Here is an 18,937-nt window from a genome sequence, read left to right on the forward strand (position 1 = left end):
AAACGGAGAGAACACGGCGTCCCTCCGGCACCTTCAAAGAAGACGGAGGTGGACGCCGGCTGATCTACGGAATGAGAAAAAACGCCAGCAAAAAGTTTTCCCTGACACGGCTCTGCGCCCGAACTGTGACGACACTGATGGCATTAACACCTGCCAGTAATGTGGTTAGATCCAACAGCCCGCTTGGAGGGGGTAGCACCTGCCCGCGCATTCTGCAGCACTGTCAGCTCGTCTCAGCACGCATATATAGGATCTGCTTTATTTTTTCCAAGGGACAGTCTCCGAGTCCAGGTGTGTGCCAGATCTGCTGTCTGTGCCCTGGGCTCCGGATGGCATCCAAGCCCCCATGGTAATCAGCCCACTCTGCCTGCTGTTGCGGCCCGCCTGCCTGCTCCTCCTCCTCCTCCTCCAGTGGCTCGTTTCCGAAACATCTGGTGGTTTACATGCAGCACACGCCACCTGCCAGACGCCTCGCAGGCAGCGGCACTGCTTGCCCCCCTCAAGTCCACCTCAACAGCAACACAGAGAAACATCAGCTCTGCCCTCAGACAAGGATGGAGCTTGTCTACCTGGGGTATCTGCAGCTGAGTCTATTTTAAAACGCTCAGTCATGATAACCTGGGACAACAGCAGGATTTTACCGGAGCATCAGAGCTTTCAAACCAAATGTTCATAAAAGAAACTAACAGCTTTTTGGGAATTAATTCAATTTAATCATAGAAGCACGAGGCATTAACATATTTGGATGTGTGTTTTTTTTTACTTATCAAATAACTTTTTATAAAACTATTGTGCAAAACAGTGTCCTTTTTATCTTCTTCAAAGTCTCTGCACCAGTGGATAGTCATAGTCCTCTTAAATTAGGAAATATAACAAGTATGCATAATTTAGACAGCAAATTGTAAGCTTACACAATATATATATATATACATTTTTACACAGACCTGGATTTTAAGTGCCCCTTACTCAATGATAACGAATAAGGCAGATTTTTTTTTTTACAATCAGCGAGGAAACGTAAAGGCTGTACAGAGTAAAACCATCAAAACAAAGAGACGAAATTCTGCAGGTTCTTCTTTCAAAGGAACGTTTCCATGAATTTGGCTACTAAAAAGGGCAAGTTTGAAAGGGCATTTTAAAATCCCAACAGGACTGTAGAAATGTAACACATGCAGACTACCAGCAACTGAAAACAAACGCACAAAAGTACAAAATAAATACAATAAAGTTAATACATTTCAAGTTGACGCTGACCTTCGAGTCAAAAGATTCACATCTGTCGCCTCCCATTTCTCAACAGCGGAGCCTCGCTGACACACAGTATACTCTGGAGTGAAAGAAACATTTTGGAATACACAAATCAGAAATGCTTTCAGGCCGAACAGACGTAAACAGCTTGTGCTGACATGTTGTAACAGTAGTTCGTGGCGTCTTTGTGCGTTTGGCTGCATTCAAAGACTCTTTTGAACGGTCCTATCAGGGACGTCTTCATGAATGTCGACTGCCTAGAAGAGCTTAATGTTTTTCTAATTCACACACGTACAGCAGATGGTCCTCCGGAGACTTGCCGTGGCTCTTGCTGAGGTGAAGTTTGATGGCGTGCTTGGTGGCGAACTTGCGGACGCAGAGCTGGCAGCGGTACACGGATCCGTTGCAGTCCTCCTCTGTTTGGGGGGACAGTAGGGACTCCAGGGGAAGGACTTTCTCACTCAGGGCAGTGGAGTCTTTGAAAGTCTGTTTGGGGGACAGCTTGGCCAGGTCCTTGATTCTGAACCCCAGGTGGGCTTCCAAGTGGCACACGTAAGCCGCCGGGGTCCGGATCTGTGAGGCACAGTCACTGCAGAAGAATGTCGGCTGACCGGAGTCCAGGTTCTTCAGGAACTTTGTTCTGCCTGTTCTTCTTAGCTGGTACTTGACATTGGCCAGCCAGTGGCTGATGGTGGTCATGGAGAGACTAGTGAAGCGAGATATGTGCATCCTTTCTTGCGGGCTGAGGTCGTTGATGATATACTTTCCTTCTGACGTCTGCCTCAAGCTGGAGGCAAACTGTGCCTGCAGGAGAAGGAGGTGCTGCGGGTTCCAGTTGGAGTGGCGGCCCTTGCGTTTGTGGCCGTGCAGGGACGGGTCGTCCTCTTCGCGCGTGGAGCCCACCACTTCAGTTTTGTCCGCTGCCCGGGGCCGTGAGGGAGGCTTGGCTATAGGGTGGGACTGGGTCAGGTTTCTGAGCATGTCCGAGATATCTGACAGGGCATTTTCATGGAGGGGGCTGCTGGACGTGTAGGGGGACACTACTGTTAGCTTTGCGGGGGTAACGAGCGAGATGGGGGAGATAGATGAGGCTGTGGATGAGGGCGTCAGGGGGGCCGAGGCTACGGAGCTTCCTTTATCGTTCTTGCTCTTCGTGAGGTCCATTGGCTGGTCGTCGCTGGGCTGACACAGACTGTTGTGAACCACGCCTTCTGGCTTTTTGGTCTGTGATGGGGGAGTGGCCACAGCAGCCTTCTCCGTCATGCTCTGGCTGAGCCTGGAAAGCAGACTCAGGGGATCTTGGTTTGGCAAAGAGGGCTTGGCTGCTTTTCCCAAGTGTATGTTCATTACTGACTGAAGAGCACTTAGCGGGTTGACGAAGGGCTGCTCAGGAGCAGCGTGAGCGGTGATGATGGCGGTGCTGCCTCTTAGTGTGGAAGCCAGAGGCGAGCTGGCTGCTGGATCCCTCCTGGGTTCTGTTGCTGGAGATGCCCTGTTGCTATGGCTTCCCCTGTCACTATTGGCTGGCGTGACTTCCCTCCATTCCAGAGGAGAGTCAACCTCTCCGGCCTCGCTGCTGCACGGAGACAGCTGGTTCTCCCTCTTTGGAGAAAGCTGCTTAACCCTCTGTTCTATTTTTGCTACCTTCTCCGTTACTTTTCTCACCAAATCCTCCATAGCCTGGAAGTTGTTGGTGGAAAAAGAGGAGGGCTGACTCAGCAACGGGGAGACGAGGGGCTGGTTCTTAGCGTAGGAGGACAACACTCCTTCCCCTCCGTTGAGCAAGAATTTCACGTGGGAATTCTTCTCCATGCTGCCTTGTTGGGCCTTGAGGGCGTTGGGGAACTGGTAGGCTGCATGGATACTCGGATAGCCCCCCCAGCTTGGGTTCCCACTCTGCGCCTTGTTGATAGCTGATGTCACAGTGTTTTCAAGTGATTTGAGAATATCTAACCCCCCCTTGGGGCTCTCTTTCAGGTCATCCTCTGTGAGATAGCTGTATTTTGAAATGTCATATTTCTCCTCCCTCTCAGCCTCCTCCTCCTCCTTACTCACACAAACTGGGACTAGCTTTTCTGTTTCAGCAGCCTCTTGTCTGGTGCACTCCTCCTCAACCTCCTCTTTTTTGATCTTTTGAAGAGGAAGGGAGGGGGCCGGGGAGGTTGAGTTGGTTTGAAGAGGTTGGGAGGAGAAGGTAGAAGGGGCGAGTGGCACAGATTGGACCTTCTGTTCTGGAGGGGTGGTGACCCTGACGGGGTTGGGGGAGGTGGCCTCTGGGAATGTTTTGATTCTCTTGACTACAGAGCTGTTCACCCGCAGGAAGTGTCCCGTCACCATCATGTGGGTCCTCAGCTCCTGCAGGGTGTTGTAAGAGTTGCCACACTCTATACACTTCAGGATTTGCAATTTATTCGACTCAAATTGCCACGTATAGCTAGCACCATTTTGGTGACCATAGCGGTGATTAGAAGTGCTGTGGGGGCCGGAGGAGGCTTTCTGTGGGGGTTCACTTGGGTCGGCCTTTGACTTGGGGGTCCCCTCTCTGGATCGGTGTGCAGAAGTGAGGTCTAGACCTACAAACCCTCTTTTCTTGGAGGACATGATTTTGGCTGCCACAGGAGCCATGGGCTCCTTCAAAGGCACTTTCTGGTAGTGTTTGGTCTTGATCATGTGGACGCTGAGGTCCTGCAGGGATTCAAAGGAGTGACCACAGTACATGCACTTCAAGACTTTCTGGGCATCTTCCTTGCCCTCCATCTCCAGAAGGGACCGCTTGCGTGGTTTGGACCAGCGCTTGGCGCCGCTGCCTGCCTTGTCCTGGTTGTCGTCCCGGTAGTGGCCCGTGTCGTTCATGTGAACCGTCAGCTCCACCAGAGTCTCGTAAGCAGCGCTACAGCCCTTACAGCGGAATTTGCTGGCCCCGGTGAAGATGGAGCCGAACAGCCGCGGGTTCTGCCTGTGGAGCTGGACCGTACTGAAGAGGCTGGGCTCGGACGGAGCCGGCTGACGGCTCTGAGGATGCTGCTGCTGTAACGTCTTTGCCACGGCAGACTGGTGCCAGTCGTAGCTACCGCTGCTGCAGCTGCTACTGCTGCTGGTGCTGCTGCTGCGCGCCGGCTTCTCTGCAGAAGATGAAGACTGCACCTGTGGGGGCGTGGCGTTCAAGTTCAGCGGCGACCACAACGGACTGGTGAGGAAGCTGGAGTAGATAGCCTTCATTTGCTCTAAGGTGTCTGTGCCTACAGAGGAGGTTTGGGAGTCAGCGTTCAGAGAGGATGCCACTAAGTTGGCCTCAACTTTCCCGGAGGGGCTCTCCGAGTCCGAGAGGCGCTCACTCGCCTCGCTCGCATGCGACTCGCTGTCCACCTCGTGTCCGGAGAGCTCTGTGGCCTCGGCGGATTCCTGCTGGCAGAGCTTCTCCTTGGCAGTCTGAATGGTTTGCTCCAAATCCTCCTCTTTCATGGGAAGGTCATCCCGAGGGACTGAGGGCAGCACTCCTCCTCCCGCTTCCTCCGCGTTGTGCTCCGTCAGCTCCTCAGGAGAGTAAGCTGCAAGGAGAATGGAGACAAAGAAAGAGGGAAAGAGATTAGCTAAATCGTAGGGAGTGAACACGCTATGTTAGAATAACTGAAGAAAAAGTTTCCCTACAATGTGTGCCCGAGGACTCCCAGGGATAAATGAGCCATCTGTGTGGGAGCCTTTAAAGCTGAGCTGAGAAATTACAGTCATCCCATTTCACCTCATCAACCGTTGAGGTGTTATTTTCCTCTAGGCGAGCCTGTATTTATATACTACCCCAGCCACACGGAACTTATGCCTCCCCTTTTCCTCTCTCCTTCCACTGGAAGAAAACAAAAAAGAAATATCTTGGCAAAAACATAATGCACCATTTTATTTATCTCAGGGCACAACAGCTTGAAATGAAAACTAAATCTGAAATTAATGAAGCCCAATCTTACTGTGGCATTCTCCTCTGGGGTAATAAATGAGTTGGATCAACCTCCATCTGTCAGTTAATATGTCTGACGCCTCTTCATCTGCCTCTTCTCCGATTACACACACACACACGCACGTACGTGCACGCACACGCACACACACATGCATGATGACACACAGGCACAAAAGCTAAAAGCTAAACCTCCAACAGAGGGGATGTCAAAGTTTGGTGGATGAAATGTTGACATCGTTCGGAATGAAGAAGTTCGTTTTTGATGTTGAGAAAAAATTTGATGTCCCACGTTTAAACTTTGAGTGACAAGAAAATAGCCCGTCTTCATGAAACAGAGAAAAGAGTAAAGCCAGACCCAGAGCGAAGGAGGGTTTGGAGCAGAGCTGTTGACCTGATGGCGATGCGTAAGTGGGCTGTCACTTTGGTGCCCGGTGCTCTCATGAGGGGAGATGATAAGTGTGCGCCTCCGCCTATGCAGATGTGTACTTCTCTTCCACATACACACAAGAACACGCATAAATTCCTGCATCCCACGGGGTGACTAGTCTTCCCCTCTAGCAAAGGCTCCCAACCCCCCCCCCCCCCCCTGACCGCCTCACTCACAAATGGCAAACAGGGCCGAGGCCGTTTGGACCTCCAACTATTTTGGATAACATGTGGAAACTCCGACCCTCGTCGGAAAAGGTAAGGGAATAAAAAAGTCCCAATCCATTCATCTTTTGATTTATTGTCAAAGTGTTCCCAGTGGTCTTTTAATCACGATTATGCCGTTTTTAGCCAACATTTTAAATAACCCAGACTGTCGGTTTCTAGAACCTACTTTCTGCAGAGCGGCAGGAGTTCAGTAAACATTTGCCTCCGTCACCCATAACACTCTGTTTTTGCATTCTTCATATCAATTCAATTCAATTCAAATTCAAACAACTTTATTTATCCCTGAGGGGCTTTTCTGTTTGTAAGCTGCAGAGAGTGGCTTAAAAAAGTGCAATAACTTCCCTAATACGAGGACAGACCCAGTCGGACACGATAAAGAAAAAGAAGTGTAATTGCGGATTTAAGAAGCTGGACCGCCCAGAGTGCAAAGGTGATTTTCCTCCTCCGTGTTCTGCATCTAGCAGGGCGAAGTCTGCGAAGTGGGGGGAGCCACTCAAACTTATGATGCAGAATATGGGCGGGGCCCTGGAGATCCTGTGGGCTTTTTTGTTATTTGCCGATGGGATAAAGTGACATGTGTTCTGATCAGCTGCTCTGTAATCTTTGAGCAGACTTAAACAGTGTGTGAGACCGTTCTAGTTCTGTACAGTTAGTGAGGGAAACCAGCAGATGAACGAGAAGGTTATTCTATTTTCAGTGAAGACGTTGTAGAATTTGGCCAAAATCTCACTGTTTTTAACTTTCTCTCACACAGTGTTTGAGGAGAACTTCAGCAGATGGTTCCCCATCATCTCTTTTGTTTAGTTAATGTTGAGTTTGAAGCGTGAGCTGTCACTCCACTTCACTGAGAGTCTGTGAGCCTCTCTGTCAGACTCTCACACCCTCAACCTAACATTATTGCTGCAAGAAAAATGGTGAGCAACATCACAGATGTCCAGTCGTCCAGCTCAGACCAGGAAAACAAAGACGTTCATGGATCTATTAGTCTGCCAGTGGATGCATCAGAAAGGGGCGGAGCAGGGAGCTTGTGGCTCCGCCCAGAATATTTTCTACGTCACAAATGCACTACCATTTTTAAATTGGCATTTTTTTCATCTGCTCCTGATTTAGTTGAATAAAGAAATACTCAGAAATGTAATTTTGAGCTTAATTTTCTTTATATCTGTCCTCAAGTCAAAACATCATTTTCATCGGAATGGGTCTTAGATAAAACTTAAACATGGGTATTGATTTGGTCTGTACTTACAAATACAGTTGGGTGGAGAAAAGTGAGTAATATTGGTCTAATGTCTCATGTTTCCATGGCATAAACTCAGGAAGCAGCGATGTGTGTTTCATCCTCCAATCATTGCCTCAAGAACCTTAATTGAATCGTGACGTGCCTGAAGAGTCCCACCCCAATCTAGAACCTGTGCACGCACCAAACACAAACAAACAAAGGCACGCCGTGCGACTAAACCCTTCACCCCGCCATGTTTACATATCCAGTCTAAACAAGAATGTCATAGCTGAAAGAACTCTCATTTCCAGCACTAACAGCCAATCTCCAGGCAGCCGTGCGCCTGGCGCTGCTCTGATTTGGGCCCCGGGGGCAGAGTCAGCAGGCAGCCCCGCCGAGAGGCCAGCCTAATGGAGACCTGGCAGGTGCGGCCTACTCTCCGTCCTCCCGGAGATTTGGTTTGTCACTGGGTATCCATTACCTGCCACTCTCCGCTGATCGGCCCCGACAGCCCTGATCAAAAGATGTCGTCGGGCCCCAGTCCGCTCGGCAGTCAGTGGCATGTCGTTTGTAAAAAGGGCCAAGCAGGGTGTAAATAAAATGACATGATCACTTCCCCGGCCCCTCATGTTCTGGACACAATTATGATAATGTGGTGGCGGGGAGGAGGGAGGAGCGGCGAGGGGCTCATGCTCAGACATATCTGAACGTACAGGGGATTTATCTCCCTGTTTACCAGCCCTCCAGAGACGTGCTCCTTCCATTCACTTTCCTCTGCTCCTCTTTAAAGGAGAAATTTCAGCCGAGATGAAGAAGTTAATGCGTCTGCTTCCTGACTAACCGCTTACAGATGTCAGCTTACATCAGCGAGGCCTGTCAAACCGCTTAACCAAGACCTCTACTTTCAAACGTCCCCATTTTTAGACTGTTTGGTTAGTTCACAAAGATGCACATACCTACAACATCGTGTTGCATTTCGAGATATTTGGGAGTTTGTAAGGTTTACCCATTGCAGCCCTGTGGCTTCTTCTTCATCTGTCGTGACGCCCAGATAGCAGGAAAAGGGGGAGAGAAGTCCGAAAGGATCAGCAATAAAACCTTTAGAGTCAAAGCCTGCTCCCAGGCAATTTAAAATGCAAAACAAAAACCATTATGTCTGAGCACTATCTGTTAATTTAATCCCCAATGACTGATAATCCATCACACAGGGCGACAACCACATCCAATTATTCTCCCTGCCTTGACTGACAACAGAGGTGATTTATCAAGCTAATAAAAGGTGATAGGAATATAGAGGCTCCCTTAGAATAAATTATGAATATTATGAGTACAACAATACTTTTACATGCAGCCTTAACTAAAATGTAAATGTATGGTGGAGGGCCAGTGGATGAATCCTCTCAGTGTGGGCGGGAAAAAGGGGGAACATTTGTGCACGCTGGTGTAACGAAAAAAAAAAATCTGATCTTTTGCCGTGTGGCGTAAAAATGGGAATCATTTCATTCTGTGAATGGTTCCTTTGAGGAGGGGTGGGGGTGGGGGGTCGGTGCAAGAATGGAAGGAGGAGCGCTTTTCACAGCAGCAACATCTCAGTCAGAGCGGCAATAACAAACTCCCACAAACACAAAAGCCGTAAAGGAAAAGGCAGAAACGCACTTCTCAGCTTCATGTACACAACCTCCACATGATCATAAACAGGCTGTCGGTTATGACACCTGAAACCCCTCCCACACTGGAACGTGCACGCCGATTCAGGCGATGAGGAAAGACAGTGACATCTTGGCATGCAGAAGGCATTCTTGCGGAGGATCATTTTCATAAACATAAGGGCCGCAGACGAGCAGGGAGAGATCATCTGATAGAAATACTGCAGTGCTGCTCTGACAATCAGGGACACGATGAGGGCACAGACGGGGAGGGGGGTGTTACCGAGGAAGGTGCCGCTAAAGCACAAGCTCCCATCATGCCGTTGGGTTCTGCTCAGGTGATGTTTTCAGATGTTGCGTCTGCAGCCGGTCTGGTCGCTGTGCACAAATGATCTCCTGAGGCGCTTTTGTTTTTTTTTGCATTTCACCTGAGAGAAACCTCGTCTGCATAAACCTTCTTGTCATGACACAAACAGAAGACTGCAAAAGCCTTCTCTGTCCTCTCCAAACGGAGCTCTTGATCAGGAAGAACGCTCTCGATTTGGCCTCCACAGCTGGAGAAACAGCCGATCACACCCAACAGAAACAGGGTAAACAGGATGTGTCGTTCAAAACTACCTGCGTCTGACCCTCACACTAAAAAAAAAACAGTGTTGTCAGAGGCACCGGGATTAAAAAGGGAAAAAAATGAGGCTGTTCTCTGCGTGGACGTCACAGGGACAAGTTTTTCTTTGTGTTTGCGACTTTTTTGGCACAAAAAGGGTCTGACTGAAGGACCCCCCCCCCAAAAAAAACCCCACTTTTTTTATTGTTACAAATCAACATCAGAAGGTTTAAAGGAAGACAAATGTCACGGCTTCAAGATTCACAACTTTACTCATCTGTTGTCTGATAAAATAAAAAAAGAAGCAGCTGGAGTCCTGGGAGGTGACAGGAAGTTGTCTACATAGGTGGTCTCTTCAGTAATGGAAAAGCTTTTCGCTGCTTTCAGAATCCGGAAAAAAAAAAAATCATAATCAGAACTGGATAACAGAGAGATTTAAATAAAATGTAGGATATAGACTGAAATGGAAATGAATGAGCATTTTGACAGTTCTTAATCTCGGGTTTGATGCTTTATCTAAAGCAGTGGAGGAGAGCCTTTCACTGCATCACGCTGTAAAACGGCTGTCTTGACATGTGGACAGTGTTTTAAGTGGACCTTGACGGCCTGAACCAACACGGCCAATTGGGTGGGGTGGGGTGGGGGGGACTCCTGCTGACAGGAAACAGACTGAACACTACAGGACAGGAAGTCACCTCACCCTCCATCAACTACTGCCGGCTTGTGCCCGCTCTCAAGTTTTGCAGCTGTCCAAAACTCCTTCATAGATTCAAGTAATTTAGTCAAAAACAGCCCCATTCTGTCAGAACAGCAGCAGATCAGTGACATACCTAAAATGCCTTTCTCGTGTACACTCATGTCAAAGTAGTGCACTCCATCAAACTTAGTTCTTTGCCTTTGATCCTCAGGAGCTGGCTGAAAGTCCCATGAGAAAAACTGTAACAGGTGATCTGTGGCCATCAGAAAATCCTAACCCGTTCGGACATAAGTCTGTTCTGCAGATATACGACCCCAGACGGCGGCGCCGCGCGCTCCCTTCCTATGCGGGGCATCGGCGGGCCGTCACGTTCCGAGCCACCGTGGATGTCTGTGTCAGCTCGTGTTTGTGTGCGTTCTCTACCAACTGACGCGATTGTGAATGCACCGCGTCCGCCAATTGTAGTGCAGGATGTGTTTGATACGGGAGATGGGAAAAACAGAGGGAGATCTTTCTAGGCCCCAGGCGAAGCTCAGAGCTCAACCTCGTCAGCGCCCAGAGTGGGAGGAGAGAGCCAACAACAAGCCCTCAGCTGGCTGTTGTGTTATGGCTGGACCACAAAGCTGCCAGCTGCACACACAGCCCCCCATGACCTGAACGTTCAACCCCTTCATCCGACGAGAGACGAGCCGCAGACATATGCAGACCTCCTGCGTGGCGCTCCGGAAAATAGGAGGGAACGAAAGGAGTGAAGGAAGTGGCAGGTTGGAGCAGCCACAACAAGTGATAAAAACATGCACAACCTAAAACCACAGCTGTGGAACCAAGGATGAGAAGAAGGTGATGTTCCCGTCAAACACGTCTGGTTTGCTGATTTCCCCTCACTTCTCCTGTCTTATCAAAATCTGACCTGATCAGGTTTCTCAGCATTCATCCTCCTTTTCCTTCAGCAAAAGTTCAGACCAAAGCCACTTCCAGTAGAGCAAAGGTTGTAGGTTAGATGACCCCCCCCCTTACTTTGACGTGTTCTTCCTACCACGACAAAGGTGAATAAAGATGGAGAGGATTTCATGTAATCCATGGACACCAGTGAAGATCACAAATCATTGAAGAAAAAAGGTTCAGAGCTCTGTCTAGTGGGTCTAGATCAGTGTTTTTCAACCTTTTTTGAGCCACGGCACACTTTAACCTTGACAAAAATCCCGCGGCACACCAGCATCCAAAAAAAAAAAAAAAAAAGCAGAAATTCATGGTCTGTATTAATTGACAGCGCCCCCCCCCCAATCTCATGTGCGTTTTTGTGATAATTGTAGCCGGAAAAGCAGGAAGTTGCGGCTGTTTTTTCTAAGAGATGAAATGAAAGTTAAATTAGAAAATTTAGAAACTGTTTGTTTGTTGTGGTTTCAAGACGTTTCACGAGGACGACTCATTGTGCGCTGGGACACTGGCCCTTTAAGCCAATGCATCATGGGAGATGTAGTGTGAAAACTGCCGAAAAAGGGCAGAAAGACTCGCGTCTCTGAGCTTCATTGTTTTGTTCACTTGTTCCACGGTCTGACACCACATTCTGTGGAAAGCTACACCGCTAAAGACGAGCTTTAGCTGGTATTTCTGTTAGAACTGAGCGACTTCATCAGCAGAATTAAGAAAACGGAAGTGAAGACTTTGACCACTTCTGATTGGTCAGACTGATGACATGCGATTAAGCCTTAAAGAATGATTGGCGGAGACAGTTAAAGGGGCGGGACTTTTCCGCAAACTGTTATAGCTGCAGCTAAATCGCGGTACAGTCATTCTTATCAAAATGTCTTTAATAGAATTAAAAAAACACAAAGAAAAAGTAATTTTAAGATCTTTCATATTCCTAACTTCTCAGTGTTTTATCAGGGCCTGTTTGGATGAAAACAGAGCTGAAATCCTGGAGATGGAAAATGTTTTTAGATCAGTTAATGAGGGCAATTTCCCACGGCACACCAGTGTGCCGCGGCACACTGGTTGAAAAACACTGGTCTAGATGACCCAACTCCCAATGTTAAAGTGCCTAGGACAGTACAAGGGTTAAGGCGGAATGGAAGTTCAATGATCTCCAATGAAGTTGATGCTAAATTCCTGTCTGGGGGGGTAAAGAGTGAGGTGAGGCCTTCAGCAGAGAGCAGGTAGTAAACAGCCTGTTGATCTCAGCCCAGTAATGGAAACTATCTGGATGCACCTGAACACACACGAGGCATCTGCTGCACAACAATAGCCAGTCTGCTTCACACTGGTCCGGATTATTGTGTGTGTGTGTGTGTGTTTTTTTAAAGAAAGCGTTTTCTGCGGGAGGCTGGGCTTGTCCAAACGCCGTCGGATTTGCCCCAGCCTGTCCTCGCCGCTACAGGCAGGAAGTTGTAAAACTGTCTGAAGCTGGTGGGAGGTGTCGCGGGAGGACACTCAGGAATCTGACTTTCCTGTTTTGATTGTTGATGTTTGGTTTGACTGTTTCACATTTCAGATACTCTCCTGGTGTCGCCACGGCAACTGGAACCTACGCTCAGACCTGCGGACTAGGAGTCGAGAGCGGGGGCCACCGTGACACCCGTTTGAAAATTTAGAGGTGAAAATAATGATTCAAAACCCTACCGACCACTACTCAGATACAATATCTCATATAAAAAAACATACTTTTATTTTGAAGAGATTTTTAATGAGCGGTCAAATAACGATTACAGGAATAAAAGGTTTTATCCTGTCTCCATTCCAGAGGGGCGGAGCCTATCCCAGCTGTCACCACATGAGAGGCGGTGAAACCCAGACAGGACCACACAACATCAAACACTAAAACTCACACCTACACACAACCAGGAATCTCTAATCATGTTAAACTCCGTTTCTTTGGACATGGAGAAATCCCACACATCTGCAGGGAAAGAACGTTCCTTCTCCAGACCTCCAGAGTCCTTACAGCAGCGTCTGAAAGACTTTTTATGCTTAATAAAGACACCGGGTCTAACCTAAAGCATTTGCGAAGATGGTGAAAAAAAAAACAAACCTCTGGTGTTTGTTTTCAAAATAAGAGTTTGGGGGATTTTCTGTTGAAGTTTAAACTCGGTCAAAAAGGAAAAAGCAAACAAAGTCCGTTTGGAAAGTGGGACAACCAAATCCCTCTCCCAACACGCAGCTGCTGCCATGATCTCCTAGCAACGAGGAGGTGATGGACACAGCCTGAAGATGGATGGCCATCATAAATCACAGTGGTGCGTAGGAGGAGGAGGTAGGAAGGAGGGAGAAGGGAACAAGGAGAGGACAAAAAACATTTCTTTTCTTCAGCGCAGATGACCTTGCCTTCACCTCCCACTGTACTTCATTCATGACTTCTCTGGAATGAGGAGGGATGGCGACTATTCTGGGGGGAAAAAAACCCTCTCATAAAAAAACATGTGGAGCTTTGTCGTGATTCCACAAACTTTTTTGATAGACGTGCACCTTTCATGAAGCAACCCTCCAGGCAAGGCAATCTGGGTAGTGTAGTTGTGGGACAAACATCCCTGGGCTATCTGATTATGGCTTTCTGCTGCGGCACCGGTGTCTAGTAACACTCAGAGAGAGCGCCCGGCCATCCATCACGCAGTGAGTATCTGTCCAACCACACCCTGCTTCTTCTCGTCCTAGCTCTCCAGTTACAGCCATACACAGTCGGCCTAAATAATATTCTTGGTGATAAATGGCGCTATAAGCCTGGTATCCATCATTAATCTGATTTTTAAAGAAGCATCCATCTTGCAGAGAGCCTGTTAGGGCCACGGGAGAGCAGAGCAGCTTGGGTTCATTTAAAGGCCAGGCTGCTGCATGAGTGATACCTGTCAGGCCCGCTCATCAGGGAGCCGCACGCACACATTAGGCGCCATATGGCCCCCCGCGTGCACGCACACACCGCACGCACGCGCGTGCGTTTGTTGTGCATACATTATGAGTAAACAGCAACGAGTTTGTCAGACTTCCCCTTCATTGGGTTGTGACGTGGCATGGAGGAGCATTCTGTCACTCATCAAAGCGCAGCAGCTCGCTGGAACTCAATCCTTCCCGTCATCTCGACCCCCCACCCCACCCCACCACCCCTCCTCATGGGTTTCAGGAAAACTCACTCTTCGCTGGAAAATTTCTCACACGCTGACAAACAGGAGTTTGTGTGTCCCTCTCCTCTGACTCTGCACCTCATTCTTCTCCTCTTTTCACTCTCCCTCCCTCCCTCCCTCATCCACCTCTCTCTCTCCCTCTCTCCTCTGTGCGTCTGCTAAAGCCCGTTTGATAAATGACACATGTCACTGTGTCAGGAGCGAAGGGTGGGTCAGTGATAAATGACTCCGTTGAAAAGGAAATCGGCTCTTTGGCATGGCCGGCCTATTCTCCTCGTGGATTGGGTTTCAGGACCCCCGAAGAACGACGGCTCAGTTTCCTCCGAAAGTGCACACATCCCCATCAGGCCCTCCACCTCTGGGAGGGGGTGGCGGCGGGTCAGGAGGGACCTGGTCAGCTCCAATTGTCACCACGGTGCAGCTGCATCTATCATGGCAGCAGTGGGACTATTTTTTCAAAGCATCCGAACAGAAGTAGCTAACGGCTAACGGCGCTCACGCTCTTCCCTCCCTCCAGCAGCCCAACGCCACGGCCTGACATCTGCCAAGAGTGTGTTAAAAAGGAGACGCCCCCACTCTTCTTTTCCTCATCCTTCCCACCACCTCCTCCTCCTCTTCCTCCCTCTGTGCCCTCTTTCTTTCTTCTCCTACAGCGTCCCTTTCAGTCATCCGCTGGCAGGGTGGCACTGTTATCATTACACAGGCAGGATTTATGAGTCGAGGCCTATGGCGAAAACAAAAAGGCGTCTGTCAATACCTGTGGGAAACACTCTGTCAGCTGTCCTCCTCTTCCTTCTACTGGTGCTCACGGCTTCATTAGGTATGCACTTATCAGACGCATAGATCACAGACGTGACTCAGCCTCACCGGAATCCGGCTGCAGGACTTTCATGAGCAAACGTGGCCTAAGAGGCCAAAACGTTTGCCCAATTCTCACCTGAACACTAACTCCCATGTGGTTGTTAGGGCTTGACGTTTGCCGATACGCGTGTCCTGCAGTTGTTTGTCCCCGCACGGCCTCCGTAATCTTTCAAGTTGTGCAGCAGGAAGGCAGGGAGGCTGATTGTGTGATTGCTGTCAATAGTTGCGTCTACAGCAGCGTCACCGCTCCAGATGTGTGCACGTCTCCAGTTACTACGATGGCGTGCACCATGCCTATGTGATGCGTGAAGATTAACATACAGGAAGGGAGATGTTGGCGGTTTCCAGCAGGTTCCCATTTCTTTTACTCGTCGTTGAGAACCACCCGTTCAAACCCGAGTTAGACACACTCGCAGGGCTGCAACACCGACCCTGCAGAACGAGGAAACCAGCTTTGGTGTCACCCCCCTACCCCTCCAGCTCTGATGCTGGACTCAAATTCTGCCCTCTCCAAATGAGCAAACCTTATGACAGCGATGGAGTAAACGGATCAACCGACAGAACCGACACCGAGTACTGTAAACACCCAAATACTCCACAGCTCAGGACATTACAGAGAAAAAGTACCGCGCTACAAAGCCGGTGTCGAGTTCCCGTCACGGAGCGTTCTAGCTCTCCGCTAGCTTCAGGCCCCGACTTTCAGGGAAAGCTAATCGGCAAAGAAAAGTAGGGCAGCTTTCCCACCGCTAGTAAACTCTCCCCCGCCTGTTTACGTGAGCAGCTGCCCCTGGTTGTTAAGAGCACTCAGACCTGACCCAGGTACGCAGGCCCATTTGTCACCTGCAGCAGAAAATTGAGTTACAGCACAACCAAAGGCGAGTGGCTCTGTGTAATATCAAGTTGATTACATCAAAGTGGTGGCAAACCTCATTGGGCTGGGCACCCCGAGCTTGTCATCTCCAATCACAGGGCCTGTCAGGTCTCCATCAGCCTCACGGCTAATTGGACCAACGCTAATGAAGCAGGCAAAACAAGTTTTCTACCGTGGCGAGAGAAACCCTTTCAGAGACGAAGGAAAACCACAGACAGGCTAAGTGTGTGTGTGTGTGTGTGTGTGTGCTGGAGAGACAATGAGAGCAGAGCTGGATGTGTGTGTGTGTGTGTGGATTTTTCATGCAAGTCTCAAGGTTGCAGTGGGCTGACTCTCCCCCTAAGTCCCTAATCAAGGCCCATCATCTGTCATCCTTTTCTTTGCTCTCTCTATCACCATGCTCTGTGCTGCAATCAATTCATCATCACCCTTTGTGTGCCACTGAACAGTTGACAACTTTATAACTTGCAGCTGCACGGACTGACTGACAGGGGTGGAAGGGGAGCATGAAAAAAGTGGAGAAATTAATGGATGAATGAATGAACAAAGAAGCGTGGTTTCAGGGAGAAAAAAGTTGTTTTCTAAAAACACAAACCGATCTATATTACAGCCTTTTATTCCCTTTCGTCAACAGAGAAAGCAGCAAAAGGGAGCAGCGAGAGGAGATGAAAAAACCCGTGGCTCTCCCTGATCTGAAATCAGAAAGCTTTCAGTCATTCTTTATGTGCTCCCCGCGGCCACTCTGAGCCAGTGAGCATGTACATTAGGCTGGGGCATTTTGATGAAATAAAAGCCCAGGCCAGCTTATGGCTAAACAGAATGGGAGCACTCACTCAGCCTGTCTCTGATTGACCATTAAAGCCATTGATGAATGGGCCTGTCAGGGGAGAGACAATTAAATCAAACATGAAACAAAGCCGTTGTGACGGCCCGGTCTGACAGAGCAAACCCATTCCTCCCCTCCATTACATAGCACACTGCTCCTTTTACAACCCCTAACCCTCTCCTCCCGCCTCCTCTTCCCACTGTATGTGTGTGACTGTGTGTTCAGAGTGAGCATGTGCGCATGGGAGTGTGATGTTCTCTGCTGGGAGTGTGTGTCTGTGTTTGAGGGAGTCATTTCTCACTGGGAAACCACTTTGCCGACCCCCTTCTTTCACTTTTTTTGTACTCGAGTCACTTGACCATCACTGATACAGAGCGCGTATCTGCGCGTGCGCGCGAGGGAGAGGCAGAGAGTAAAAAAAAACAACAAAAAAAGTGGTGGAAACGTGACGTCAGGGGCCCGCAGCACATGTTGGGAAGTGATTTTCTGATGCAAATCGGGAAGGATCAGATCAAAGCCGCATGACAGCCGATCAATCAACCGTCAAATCAGACATGGCAACTGTCGATTATGGCTCATTCCAGCCCACGAAGCACCATTGTCCACGTCCACGGTGTTTATCTTAGCCCAGGAGGGAGATAGATAGTTTTTCTCTGTGTGTGCAGAAGTTATGCGCGCAGATCAAATGCGCGCAAAGCCCCGCGCTCCCCTTCACGGCACGCCTCGAGCTGCCACCATCGACCAAAAAAAAACGCCATTCAGTCCTGGGGGGTTGGGGGGTGTCAGTCACTCCTATTGATCCCGTTTAAATGAGAGTTAGACCTGCGACACGAGCCGAGCTGGAAGTTCGGAGAACAATAGGAAGGGAAAGTTTCGTGAGTCTCCGGCGCGGAAATATCCACGCCGCGCTCAGCTGGACGCTCGCGTTCTCACAGGTAAACGTCTGTTCCAGGTCTCAGAGGAGTGACGGAGCACGTCTTCAGTCAGAGGAAACGGAAATTCCGTGACTGGAAGTGCGCCGAGCGGCCGCAGCAAACACACAGCAAAGCCTCTTTTTACGCACAATCTGGTCGCTCCGCTTACCTGCCGCGCGCTTCGGCGCTTCTTGTTTCCTCCGAGGCATTTTAGGAGCGAGGTTTCCGTCAAAGACTCCTTCTGTCGGCGGCTTTAGTCAGTGTTTCATACAGCTCGCCTCCCCCTCCTCCGTATCCAGGAAGATCCACCTCCAGTCAAGAGAGATTTACGCCTTCGTGGAGTAGACTGCACAACATCGGGGGGTCCGACGGACGAGAAAACTAGAAATCATCGCTGGGGAAAAGCCGCCTGCGCGCAACAGTCACAAAGAAAAAGCGCAGATCAGCCCGATGGCGCAGAGACGGCGGCGCGCGGAGCTGCGTCCACCTCGGCTGCCTGGTCTGGCAACAGGCAAAGTTGAGGGATAATAGAGATGATCGCGTCACTCACAGCGGAGAATGGGCAAACCCACCGCCGCTCCGTTAACTCTTTACGTCTCAGAGAGGGGCGGGCACCTCCGCCTGCGTCCTCCTGTGGCTCCTCTCAGGAGCAGCTTGTTGTTCAGACGCTTCCAGACATGACAAACTGCAGAAACCAGGAACTCACCGGGGCCGGTTTACACACATTTGTGACGCAACATCTGACTTTGAAACGGAAACCCACTCCGTTTATCCCCGATGCTCTCATTTAGGTCACTCCAGGATTGACCTTCACGTTCCCTCAGGTTTTCATAAAACCAATAAAAATGCTTATAATCTCTTTACAATACATTTTTAGCATATATATTTTTTAAACTTTTAAATAAGCTTTAAAACCACATTTTTCCCTTTTGCAAGAAAACAAACACAATATTATTAACCATATGTTTTTAAATGTTTTATTTTTATTAAAAGAATAAAAACTTAAATAATCTTTAAGCCAAATTGTGCTGAGATATGTTAGTTAACATGCTAATCAAGAAACAACCATTTTTTCAGTTTAAATAAATCAAAACAAAAGGCAAATTTAATGGAAAGAGTAAATGGACATGTAGTTACAGCAATAGTTTGATCTTGAAGAAACCAAATCACCTTAAAAAACAAAAATACAACAATAAACCTTTTAGCTTCATTCCAGGTCCGACTTAGAAACTCTGGAAAAAGACACAATAATTCCACAGTCAGGGTCAAACAACAAACAAACCTAAAGGCTATATTACTGAAAATATATGTTCAGATGCAGTAGATTGTTATGGAA

General features: G+C 48.8%; 1 protein-coding gene across 3 annotated transcripts; it reads right to left on the reverse strand.

Annotated features, from left to right (window-relative positions):
* Nucleotides 1-697: 697 nt before the first annotated feature.
* LOC101164149 (teashirt homolog 3) lies at nt 698-18,259 on the reverse strand. Of its 3 annotated transcripts, none has more exons than XM_023956112.1 (3): nt 17,771-18,259; nt 4,897-5,089; nt 698-4,796 (listed from the first exon to the last, which is right to left on the reverse strand). In XM_023956112.1, the coding sequence occupies exon 3, from the start codon at nt 4,708-4,710 to the stop codon at nt 1,516-1,518; it is 3,195 nt and encodes a 1,064-aa protein (XP_023811880.1). In that variant the 5' UTR covers nt 4,711-4,796; nt 4,897-5,089; nt 17,771-18,259; the 3' UTR covers nt 698-1,515. The 3 variants fall into 3 exon arrangements, with proteins under 3 accessions (XP_023811880.1, XP_023811881.1, XP_023811879.1); XM_023956113.1 differs by lacking the exon at nt 17,771-18,259 and adding an exon at nt 5,208-5,338; XM_023956111.1 differs by lacking the exon at nt 4,897-5,089.
* Between the last annotated feature and the right edge of the window lie 678 nt (nt 18,260-18,937).

The sequence above is a fragment of the Oryzias latipes genome, chromosome 6 (assembly GCF_002234675.1).
Source record: "Oryzias latipes chromosome 6, ASM223467v1".
NCBI classification, from domain to species: Eukaryota; Metazoa; Chordata; class Actinopteri; order Beloniformes; family Adrianichthyidae; genus Oryzias; species Oryzias latipes.